Here is a 12,793-nt window from a genome sequence, read left to right on the forward strand (position 1 = left end):
GAGGATAGAAGGGGAACTCATCAAATTTGCAGACGACACCAAGCTGGCAGGAATAGCCAATACTCCAGAAGATAGGCTTAAGATACAGGAGGATCTGGACAGACTCGAACACTGGGTGCTATCTAACAAAATGAAATTCAATTGTGAAAAACGTAAGGTTCTACATTTAGGCAGGAAAAATCAAATGCACAGGTATAGTATAGGTGGTACCTTGATCAATAGTAGCAACTGTGAGAGAGATCTCAGAGTCCTAGTGGACAATCACTTAAATATGAGCCAGCAGTGTGCTGCAGCTGCCAAAAAAGCCAACACAGTGCTAGGCTGCATTAACAGAGGGATAGAATCAAGATCACGTGAAGTACTAATACCACTTTACAATGCCTTGGTAAGGCCACACCTGGAATACTGCATCCAGTTTTGGTCACCATGATGTAAAAAAGATGTTGAGACTCTAGAAAGAGTACAGAGAAGAGCAACAAAGATGATTGGGGGACTGGAGGCTAAAACATATAGGGAACGGTTGCTGGAATTGGGTATGTGTAGTTTAATAAAGAGAAGGGTGAGGGGTGACATGATAGCAGTGTTCCAATATCTCAGGGGCTACCACAAAGAAGAGGGAGTCAAGCTATTCTCCAAAGCACCTGAAAGCAGGACAAGAAGCAACGGATGGAAACTAGTCAAGGAGAGAAGCAACCTAGAACTAAGGAGAAACTTCCTGACAGAACAATTAACCAGTGGAACAACCTGCCTCCAGAAGTGGTGAATGCTCCAACACTGGAAGTTTTTTTTTTATTGAAAAGTTTTAACATACAATTTTTCTTTAAAAACCCCCTCCCCCTCCCTTCTCCCCCCCTACCTCTCCCCCCTCCCCCCCTCCCCCCCCACTTCCCAGAGCTAAATACAAGGTATATATATATAAAAAGCAATCATAAACAATCATATACTAACAACTATAAACTCTAAAATCCATCACTCTCTAGCTTATATAGGATAAAACAAGCCTTAGTAATATTAAATATATATAAAGAAACTAAAATAAAAAAAGAAAAAAAAGAAAGAAGACTTATTCAAATGCTACATAAAACTTCTTAACCCTATACTTGTTCTGGATAAACTCAACACTGGAAGTTTTTAAGAAGAGACTGGCCAGCCACTTGTCTGAAATGGTATAGGGTTTCCTGCCTGAGCAGGGGGTTGGACTAGATGACCTCCAAGGTCCCTTCCAACTTATTATTATACATCCAGGCTGTCTTTTGGAGATTTCTTTATAATTTGCCAGGCGTTTTATTAAAAGCGCTCAAATAAATTGCTAGGATGAATCCAATAGTTTGGAAGGATTTTGAGGGGCAGGTATTTAACACCCCGAAAATGTAAAACCACCATAAGACCACATCACCGTTTCCTCTGACTGTTAGAAGCAAAGAAACAGTATGTCAGAGAGAAAAACTGTAAATTAGGGACTTTTCCATTTCATCCAGTTCACTATTTTCTATTGAGGACTTTTCTGAACTAATAAATGAAAGTGGTATCTACATATCTTTGAATCTACTATTCTTTGAATCTACAGAATAGTAGATTATTCTGCTTCTATTGCCTCCTTCTCACTATTGAATAATGCTATCCTGATTTTGCATGTCCAGCACATGATAGTGATTGGTTGGTTCCTCCTGTTTTTGTTATCCTTCATCTTTTGTATCCAGCTCTTTAAGGATATGAGCAGAATGACAGCTGTTGGGCTAATGAGGGATCTCTGTTGTTGACCCGTTTTCCCAAAACAAGACCCAATGCAAATTGTTTTCCAGTTAGATATAGTAAATACATTCCCCAATAATCATCAGTCTTCTTAAGAAAGTCCAGTTCATTACTTGTCAATTCTGTTAACTCCAGATTTGTAGAATTCATATCTCCTTCAGCCTTCTCCAATGAACCTGCAGTTTCCAAACCAAAGTCCTTTTCCTTTAAATCAGCCAACAGCAATTTAAATTCCAATCCATCCAGTAGTGAGCTTGATTTGGCTACAGTTGCTTGAATATCCTCTTTAGGTTGATTTTAAAACTCTTGTTATTTTATCGAACTTTTAAATTTGAAGTTGTAGGTTTAAAAGCATTCTTTTTTCAAAGGCTTCCCAGAGGGCGTTATCTTTAAGTTAGTACACTGTTTGCATTTTTAATATAGTCCTGTAACTGGGCATTCACAACCAGACATAAATAGTTCCTTTCCAGATATGGGAGCTACTGATTTCCATACCGTGAAAGTGAAAGTAATTCAGAACAGCAGAAACAGTGAAAAAACATTACAGACTTACAGACTTCACCTTAAAATCCATCAAGTTGAAGTAAATCAGCCTTAAACCAGTCAATTAACTTTTAAAACAAAAAGCAAGATTAAAAAAAGGAAATTCAAACTGTGCAGCTAAAACTCAGATGTGCTTAAAGAAACTGAACAGCTGAAAGGAAAGATGGGGACCGGACTCTCTGACCGCTTTTAGGGGAATTGCAATCCTCAAGATTCCTCTTCTCAGGAAAGTCCATGGTCTCAGCGTTATCTGCTGCTAGCTGCTCCCATTCAGATTTAGGGAGCTGGCTGCAAAGAACTCACTTTAGCAGCAAAATCAGCTTTTTATCAGCAGAGAAACAAATTTCCCTGCTGTTTAGCATACCATCTTAGGGGAAGTCCAAAATCAAAAATTTTCTCGTTGGGTAGTCTGCTATGAGATTATTATATGTGTAAAAATGGAAAGATTCTGCAATATCTATAGTGGAGGAATGGTTGGCGAAGATGACAGAACTAGCAGAGATAGCAACACTTTTTGCTGAAAGTGGTACTTTATGGATTTGATTATTATTACTGGAAATCATATATTATGGAAAGAAGGGAAATATGATATAACTTTGGAGAAAGAAGATAAAAATATTTATAAAAGCATTTGTAACTGCTGTTAAGATCAGAAGCCACTATATTATAACTTTTTTCCTTTTCCTTTTCCTATTCTATTTCTCTTTTTCTTTCCTCTACACTTAAATTCTTTATTCTTACTTTCAACTCAACATTTTAATGTTTTTAATCTGTGGAAAACTTATTTAATAAAACTTATTTTAAAAAAGCGTTGCATCCCACCGCAATACCAAACTTTGTTTCTAAATACTTAACTACACATCAACGATGTGCAATTTTTCCTCACTCGCGTTAGAAGCGTATGTTTCTAAAACGCAATTGTCAATAGATGGCGTACCAGGATTAAGCACACGAATTCCTTATCTGTTTCTCTCGTTCACTTTGCCAAGGACAAATTCTGACAGGTGGTTTTACCGTTACGCATGCGCACGCCGGCCTCTATTTCCCCCCCCCCAATTGGCTCAACGCCCAAACATCCGAAAGTCGAGTTGGCGCATCCCGTTTCACGCTTCTCCTCGTCCCGATATTCTGTAAACAGGTGGGAGTAAATTACCTACTTCCGGAAATAATCCCTCCCTCCCTTCAACAAGTCGTCGCCACGCATGCGTGTTGCTCGCTGCCGAAGAAACTGCTTTTTTCCCCCCTCCCTATTCGCTATTTCAACGGACGGGATGTAGTTGCTCGCTTCCTTCCTTCCTTCCTTCCATCTCCCCCGGCGATGTGGGCGCGCTCGGAGGAGGCGGCGGCAGCAGCGAGAGCAGCACTCACAGTCATCGCAGCAGTGCTGGCACCCGCTCTTGCGCGGGGTTGAAGGGCTGGTGCCATTGGCGTGCGTCAAGATGGCGTGCGTGCTGGAGACACCGCTCCGCATGAGTATCCTGTCGGTAAGTGCAGGCCCGCAGCAGCAACGGCGAGGCTAGGACTTCTGCTTCCTGGCGAAGGAAGTCCGCGGCGTCAGGGCTTCCGTTTGGCGGTCTTCTTTCTCCCTTCCCTTGGCCGGGGGAAGCGGGGTTGGTCCTCTGGGTCCGGCTGGGCGAGTGAAGGACTACCTTCTTAGGTGGCTCGTAGCGAGTCCCGCCCTCCTGGAAGCTCGTCTTCCACACACCCCCCCCGTTTCTTGCAGCTAACCGGAGGGAGAAGGAGAGCCTTGGCTGCTGCTTTTCGCCTTGAGGTGGGCTGGGGAGATTGGGGGATGTCCAACTGCTGGACTTTTCCTCTGAAGGAAGTACAATTGCTAACCCCCGCTGCGTTATTTTCTGGGTTAAGGTGTCACGGGGGTAAGAACAGTAGCAGCTCTCGTCTTATATCCGTAGATTTCGAGGAAGCGAATGATTTTTTTATTTCATTTTTCCTCTTTGTTAGTTTTAGGAAGTAAAAAATCTGGCAGAATTTTTTCTCCATAGAAGTTCTGATATTTTTATTAGAGTGGGAAAAACGTGTATAAGTAATTGATTTAGTTTTAGATTTAATTTTCTAAATGCCTGATTTATTTCCTAGTGTTGAATCTGAACACAATTAGAGGGGCATTCCGCAGAAGTCTAGAAAAAAAGTTATAGCAGTTGCAAGTTCCACCTGCTGTAGTTTCCTATTTTGCTCAGCTGTTAATTGTACAGTACAATTCTTTTTTTTTTGTAGCCGGTTACTGTGAAGTTTCATTGAGTTAGTTTTTTAGTATAGACACACACAGAAAACACGCACACTTTCTCGCACACAGAGTATATGCACTAAAAAGTATATTCCACTCTGATACAAGTAGTCCCATAAGTCTTGTTTAGCCAGTCTGTATTTGCATCTGTTAAAGTTGGATTTCCACTTTCTGTAGTGCTGTAGGTTGGGTGGGGAGGAGATGATTATGCTGCTCTAGCTACTTCAGTGTCGCTTATAAATGTGGCTGTATCTGTGAAAAGGATATTTAAGAAATGTGTTGCTTTAAACATGATTTTGTTAGGATTCTGTCTTTGCAAAAATCGATTATCTTGTAAATTGGATATGTTCCAATGCTTTGAAAGGCTTATAATAAAGTGTGGAAGTCTTGGGTCTGTACATTTTCTTTACACCTAACATCCATTGAAAAAAGAAGAAAAAAGTTAGTTTGTACGATGGACAATATTTCTGCAGCAAACCACAGTGTTTTATCTATATATGTTTGTGTGAGTATGATTATAGAATAGTTTTTTGTGTTAAAATTTGTAGTCAAGTTTCTAAATAAGGGACTGCAAGGAAAGCTTCATTTAATGAACTGATTTCAGGAATGGGTTTTGTTATTCTTGATCATCCATTGAATCAGGGTATACAATCCATGTTGAAATATTTCTACCTATAGAAGCAGAATGATATTTTTTAAAATTTGATTTATCTCAGGATATGGATTTGGCAACATCCCTAAAAGAAGCTGTCTTAAATCTCGATAATTAAGTGCTAAAATATTAGTGCTAAACATTTAGTGCTAAAATATTAGCTTTATTATTGAAAAAATATTTCAAATCTGTAATGTCAGCAGTTGATATAGCATAATATCTTCAACAGCTCCCCATAAACACTTTTGGTTTTGAGAGTAGGCACATTTATATATAAAAATGTATTTTTATCAGGCAAAGGAGATAATTAGAAGAATCTGCTCCTGTGTTGGAGAAATAATAGAATCACTGATTAGAAAATTATAAATTAGGAGAGTAAATTCTTCCAAACAGTGACTATATGAGTCTGTATGAAGCTATATGAGTCCAGAGATAGGTGTTTTTCTCTTATTTTGGATGAGATATTTCACCAGAAGGAGCTGACCAACTTGGAATCCTCCTAAACTCAGGAGTCCTGGTTGAACAGCAGATAGAGGCTATAGCCGTGATGGCCTTTGCACAATTATATATTGAATGCCATATATGACCTTTCTGGATCAGGAAGCTTTATTTTGTCACTCTTGACCTTGTCACCTTTAGGTAGATCAGTGTAATGCACTCTACATGGGACTATCCTTGCCCTTCTGAAATCTTCTGACCTTCTGGTGTAACATATAGCAGCCTGTGTAATTATTGGTACCCCAAAATTTGCCTATGTAACATCACAGATTATGGGAGCTGCACCAGTTGTTATATAACTTCCTTGTGTAATTCAAGATGCTGGTTGTCTTCTTTAAAGCCCTTTACGAATGCCTCCAGAAAGGCCGCCTCCAATGGGCCCAAAACATTCAGGAAGTTATTACAATGGACATGTGGGAAAAGATTTGGGTGAGGAACGTAAAATTTACTCAAGCTCAAAATCTAAGAGAGAACTTTTACAAAATGTTTTATAGATGGCATTTAGATCCTAAAAAGTTTGCAAGTATGTATCCGAATTACCAGCCTAAATGTTGGAGGTGCGGTGATGAAGATGCAACATATTTTCACATATGGTGGACATGTAAGATGGTTAAGGTTTTTTGGATAAAAGTCTGGTGGAATATGCAGAAGATTTTTAAACGGAGGATAAAGTTTTGTCCGCAATTTTTTTTGTTGGGAATAATTGCAGACGCTACAGTTGTGGACACCAAATTGATGTTGAACTTAGTTACGGAAGCAAGACTTTTGATAGGTCAATATTGGAAGAAAGAGGAACTGCCGACTATAGAAGAGTGGACTTTAAAGGTTTCCGACCTGGCAGAGATGGCGAAGATTTCGGCCTATTTGAAAGATCATTCACAAGAACGTTACATTATGGAATGGAGAAAATGGATTGAGTTTATCCAGAACAAGTATAGGGTTAAGAAGTTTTATGTAGCATTCGAATAAGTCTTCTTTCGTTTTCTTTTTTCTTTTTCTATTTTAGTTTTTTATATATATTTAATATTGCTAAGGTTTGTATTATCCTATATAAGTTAGAGAGTGATGGATTTTAGAATTTATAGTTGTTAGTATATGGTTGTTTATGATTGCTTTTTATATATATATATATATACCTTGTATTTAGCTCTGGGAAGTCGGGGGGGAGGGGGGGAGGGGGGGAGGTAGAGGGGGGAGGGGGAGAGGTAGGGGGGGAGGGGGGAGGGGGAAGGGGGGCTTTTTAAAGGAAAACTTTACTTTAAAACTTTTCAATAAAAAAAATAATGAAAAAAAATGAAAAAAAAGTATTTTTATCAGGCAAAGGAGATAATTAGAAGAATCTGCTCCTGTGTTGGAGAAATAATAGAATCACTGATTAGAAAATTATAAATTAGGAGAGTAAATTCTTCCAAACAGTGACTATATGAGTCTGTATGAAGCTATATGAGTCCAGAGATAGGTGTTTTTCTCTTATTTTGGATGAGATATTTCACCAGAAGGAGCTGACCAACTTGGAATCCTCCTAAACTCAGGAGTCCTGGTTGAACAGCAGATAGAGGCTATAGCCGTGATGGCCTTTGCACAATTATATATTGAATGCCATATATGACCTTTCTGGATCAGGAAGCTTTATTTTGTCACTCTCGACCTTGTCACCTTTAGGTAGATCAGTGTAATGCACTCTACATGGGACTATCCTTGCCCTTCTGAAATCTTCTGACCTTCTGGTGTAACATATAGCAGCCTGTGTAATTATTGGTACCCCAAAATTTGCCTATGTAACATCACAGATTATGGGAGCTGCACCAGTTGTTATATAACTTCCTTGTGTAATTCAAGATGCTGGTTGTCTTCTTTAAAGCCCTTTACGAATGCCTCCAGAAAGGCCGCCTCCAAGCGGAATCTGTTCATCAATTTGACAAAGATCCCATAATTGAAGGAATACAATTTTCAGGACCCCCGAAAAGTCATTTGAAGACAAGTAAGATGCTGCCCTGAATAGTAATGCATTGGTCATCAGTTGTAGTTGTAGTAATGTTATTTTTAATCTTCCAAATGTCACGTTGTAAGTCTCTGGAGTCTAGAAATGAAGTGGCATGTAAGTTGTAATAAATGAAAGTCAAATTTCCTTGAAAGCAAGTATTGAATTTCCTGTAAATCAATGTAATTCTAAGAATAATGTTAATGAAGAAAAGTCATGTCTTTGTTCAAGTGGACCAGTAGCAAGTCTGAGCATATTTGGCTAGTGTTACATGTGAATGAAAGATGCACTGTACTGCTACTTATAAAAGTCAGTATGGATAGACCTGCTTGAAAGCACAATTTTTCTAAACATTATTTGAAAAAAACACTTCAACTGCTGGGATAGTTTTTAATAAGTATAACAGCTTCCTAGATGCCTAGGACCAACCACAATAGTGTTATACACATTATGACTTCACACAGATTATGCACATTGTGTAACCCAGACATGTCAAACTCGTGAAGTCACGTGACATCGTGCCATTGCCAGCAATGGGGTGGGCGCAGCTTCCGGATGACGCGTCCGGCCTGTGTGCCGGCAGTTTGACACCCCTGGTGTAACCTATCAATTGTATCATGATGCGAATGGCATGTAGTACATAATTTGTATAGTAGCATTGGGATGTGACTGATGTCACTTTCACCTTTTTTGCTCCTGTACCCATGTCAATGACATTTTTATCAAAAAAAAATAAGCCATAGAGAGGCAAAGAATAAAATGTTTCTCTGCTCACTCTGTGCCATGATTTTGTATAATCAGGTATCGTTCACCTGCATTTTTTCAAGACTACTTGTTTACAGGACGTTTTTAGCTGCATCATTTTGGTTGACTTCCTAGTCTTTTTCCAGACCTATGATATCTTTGTATCATAAATTAAGCCGGAACTGTATGCAATACTTCAGGTGCAGACATAGGGATTTGTATTAAGACATTACATTGTTGGCTTTTTAATTATTTTTTGAACATCCTTAAGCAGTTGCCTTTTTTGTCAGCCGCTGCATACAGAGTTGTTATCATTACGGAGCAGTTGTGGGCCAGGTGGCATACAAGTTTAAAGCTGCTAATATTTTTTCTTGTTAATTATAGCCAATAATGTTTTCTTGGAAGCATTTTGGAAGTGGATTGCCATTGCCTTCTTCCAAAAAGATTTTTGTTTTTAGTATTATAAAAGCCTTATTTTGCTGATAAGGACTTTTGCTATCAATATCAAAACATTACTTTCTCTTCCTTCATGCCCCTCCCACTTTTAAGTTTGAAAAATTTGGATGAGTACAAGAGGAAGCAGAAGAGAGGAATGATTCATTGATAGCGAAATTCTGTATAACATAAAATCTAATCCCTACATGCGATTAAGTTCATTTTGAATTGTATCACAAGTGAATAGAACTTTCAATATTTCAAGAACCTATTAGCTATTATTTCCAAAATTATTCTTTTTAATACTGGTATATAATTAAGAATGGGTAGATGAATAATTGTTCATCTATTGTTCAACTGTTAGAGATTGGAAATCTTTATTACTAATCATACTGAAATTAATTTCAGTCCATTCCTGTTTCTTTTCTTAGTTTGTTATTGCTGGTATCCATTCAATTCAAAAATTTTGTGCTTATTTTTTAATTGAAATGATTATTTTTGCATTACTACTACATTGTATTTTGGTATTTCTCTGATAAGAAATTGTTGTCACTATCCCAATAAAATGAGCTTAAAAAATAACTCCTGTCAGAACACAGAGACCAGCTTGCTTAACTATTCTTTCTGACTTTCCCATAAACCTTTCTACAAGTATTTCCATATTTATTGGGGGATTTTGTTATAACTGGCTAAATAAGGAAGGAGAGAAGCTCCTTAAATTAGTATGAAATTTTGAATAAATAGAGTCCAATTTTATAGAATAACATATTCCAAAATATTTATATCCTTAGGGTTCAGATTTGTTACAAATAAGTATTACTGCTTCAGAGTCTTGCTTTCTTGAATTTGTAAAAATGTATATCGCTGATGGACCTCAACTGTATTTGCTTACAGGAAGTTACAGCAAGTAGTCGCCATTATGTTGACAGATTATTTGATCCTGATCCTCAAAAAGTTCTTCAGGGTGTCATGTAAGTTTTAGAAACTTTTTTGCTATTGTGCCTTTAAATTGTTAGCTTTGTTTGAATCATTTTCATTACTTGCTTTTTATACTTCAACAAAAACTATGTATTTGAGGTATTACTAATGAAATATGCTCAGTTACTATTTTTGTTAACGTATTAACAAAATAAATTTCTTTACTTAACTTTCCACGCATGGCAGTTTCAGTATTTTTGGTTTGATTTCTAAATCTTGTCTGCCATTTTATACAACTGATATTAATGTATTTTTCCTGCCTGCATAGTATTCACCTTCACATCTGATGAGAATTCCCCAGTGTTTTAAAAGATACAAATTAAGATACTTTTGCTACATATTACAAATTTAAAGTAAAAGTAATATACATCTTAAATTGAATCATGAATTTAAAATTATGCATATATTTTGTCTTAACACTTGAAAAATGAGCATCTGATATATATAAATTATTAGAATTTAGATGTAGCATTAAAAGCATAATTCAATATGATTACAATAAAATTCACCTGTGGTTATAAGAATTTTATTGGAATTTTCTGTTTAAGCACAGTACATTATGTGTAATGGCATGATAATCATAATGGTTTCATAAAACAAATGAATTTTAAAAAGTATGGCTTGATTGTGATTTAAGCAGCTCCAGTATGTTCTACCATCTGACCTCAACCAAGTTCATTTAATCTAATATGAAAAATATGTTTCTGAATTAGTCTGTGTGTCATTATTTTGATAAGGTGAACAATCATTAATTCTAAATAGGGCAAATAAAGACAGCAAGGATGAAAAACCCATTTGTTTGTGCTTTTGTATTTTTGTATTGTACCTAAGAGAAAAAACAAGTGGAATATAGAGATCAGGATTAATTAACGTGGTTAAACGGTAATTAAAAATAAGAGAATTTTTGCTTTGGCCCTAGATTAACCTCTCTTGTGGTTAATCTAAACAGGTACATAGATTTCTACATAGATACAGAATGTGCCATATTTAAACATTTATTGGCTTCAGGAGAATATCTAGAATTGGTTTCTGTTGCAGTTGATAACTTTAGGTTAGCATGGTAAGGAAGCTGGGCAATACATAGGGTATTTCATTTCATTTTCTGTCGGTTTTCCTTTCCAGAGGAAAATATGCTGGTTCTCTTTTTGGATAAAAATGAATATAATTTTTTCTAGAAATCATATATTGAATTGATGTTCCAGTGTTGTATACAAATTCCATTGGTTACTCCAAAAGAATTATTGGCTTCTCGTATGTGAAATAGCTATAAGAAATCCCTTACTGTACCAATGAATTCCATATACTTTGACAATAATTGCCTACTACAAATTCATGTTGAAAATCCTATGAATTTCTGACTAAACTATATGATTTATATTCCATCACTGGTGATCCTAGAAAAAAATGTGTGAGATCTATTTAATGGACCAGCGGTCCCCAATGCCCCGGGCATGGCACACTAACGATCTGCAGCTTATTGGGAGCCATACTGTGCAAGCGGTAGACAAGCTTGTGAAGCTTTATGTCTGCATACGGAGGATTAGGTTGCATGCATGCAACCATCCCCTACCCATTGCCACTGCTGCTGGTCCACAGACCCCAAAAGTTTGGGAACTGCTGTTCTAGACAAAAGATCGGAAAAGCACTAGGTCAAGATGGAGTAACTACTACTTGCTTGAAAATCTGTACTGATCAACTGGCTCCCATCTTCACCCCATCTTTAATAAATCACTGGAGATGTGTTATGTTCCTTCTTGCTTCAAACACTCTACAATCATCCCAGTTGCCAAGAAACCCTCCATCAAGGGTTTCTTTGGATGTCTACAGACTGGATGCTCTGATAATTATGAAAGGTTAGTGCTGGCCCTCCTTAAAATCATCACAGATCTGTTGTTAGATCTCTTGCAGTTTGTCTATCGGCAAATAGATTGGCAGATGATACTCTCAATGTGGCATTGCACTACATCTTACAACATCTTGAATCCCCAGAGATTTATACATGGGTCCTCTTTGTAGAATTCTGCTCAGCATGCAACACCATCATTCCAGAAATTCTTCACTCTAAACTGATTCATCTAGCTATGCCTATCCATACTTGTAGGTGGATTATAAGATTTCTGACAGATAGAAAGCAACAGGTGAAGCTAGGGGAAATCACATTGAACACCTGAACAGTTAGCACAGACACCCCTCAGGACTGTGTGCTCTCTCCATTACTCTTTTCTCTGTGTACAAATGATTGCATCTCAAAGGATCCCTCATTTAAAGTACTGAAGTTTGCAGATGATACCACACAGTCATTGGTTTCATTTGAGACGGTGATGAGTCTGCATATAAACAAGAGGTTGAACAACTAGCCATGTGGTACAGCCAGAACAATCGAGCTGAACACACTTAAAACTGTAGAGATATTAGTGGATTTTAGGAGGAGCACTCCTACTCTACCACCTGTTACTATATTAGACAACACAGTCTCAACAGTAGAATCCTTCAAATTTTGGGGTTCTATAATCTCCAGGATTTGAAATGGATACTGAACATTAGAACTATCATTAAAAGGGCACAATAAATAAATTCTTGATTAAATTATCTTTCCATTGGTATATAATTTTATGGTACTACTCCAAAAAAAGTGGTGTTATTAGCCATCAAACCTCAAATGTACACTTTTCCCAAAAGGTTTCCACAGTTTTGGCCACTAATGAGGGTATCATCTACAAAATATTACATATGCTTCATGTAAGGAAGATTTCATTTAATGATGTCCAAAATGTCTGATTTACAAAGCTATACTTTAGTAGAAGTAGTTCTCAACTTAGGACCACAATTGAGCCCAAAATTTCTATTGTTAGCAAGGCAATTGTTAAGAGAGTTTTGCCCCATTTTGCGACCTTTTTTGCTACAGTTGTTAAGCAGATTGCTGCAATTGTTAATTGGATCATGTGGTTGGTAAGTGACTGTAGCT

The 12,793-nt window shown here is 37.2% G+C and overlaps 1 protein-coding gene across 5 annotated transcripts in view; it reads left to right on the forward strand.

Moving 5' to 3' along the window:
- The first annotated feature begins 2,904 nt into the window (after positions 1 to 2,904).
- ARMC8 (armadillo repeat containing 8) overlaps positions 2,905 to 12,793 on the forward strand; it is an 82,416-nt gene continuing 72,527 nt past the window's right edge. For 3 of the 5 annotated variants that reach the window (XR_014492656.1, XM_083363722.1, XM_083363723.1), the window contains exons 1-2: positions 2,905 to 3,779; positions 9,745 to 9,821. Coding sequence is in view for 3 of the 5 variants with exons in the window: in XM_083363722.1 (XP_083219848.1) it covers positions 3,735 to 3,779; positions 9,745 to 9,821 (122 nt within the window). In the remaining 2 variants the exon portion in view is untranslated. Of the gene's footprint in view, positions 3,780 to 7,551; positions 7,672 to 9,744; positions 9,822 to 12,793 lie in introns of all 5 variants that reach the window. The other 2 variants (XM_083363724.1, XM_083363725.1) reach the window with 1 other exon arrangement.

This window comes from Vipera ursinii (genome assembly GCF_947247035.1).
Source record: "Vipera ursinii genome assembly, chromosome: 5".
Classification (NCBI taxonomy): domain Eukaryota; kingdom Metazoa; phylum Chordata; class Lepidosauria; order Squamata; family Viperidae; genus Vipera; species Vipera ursinii.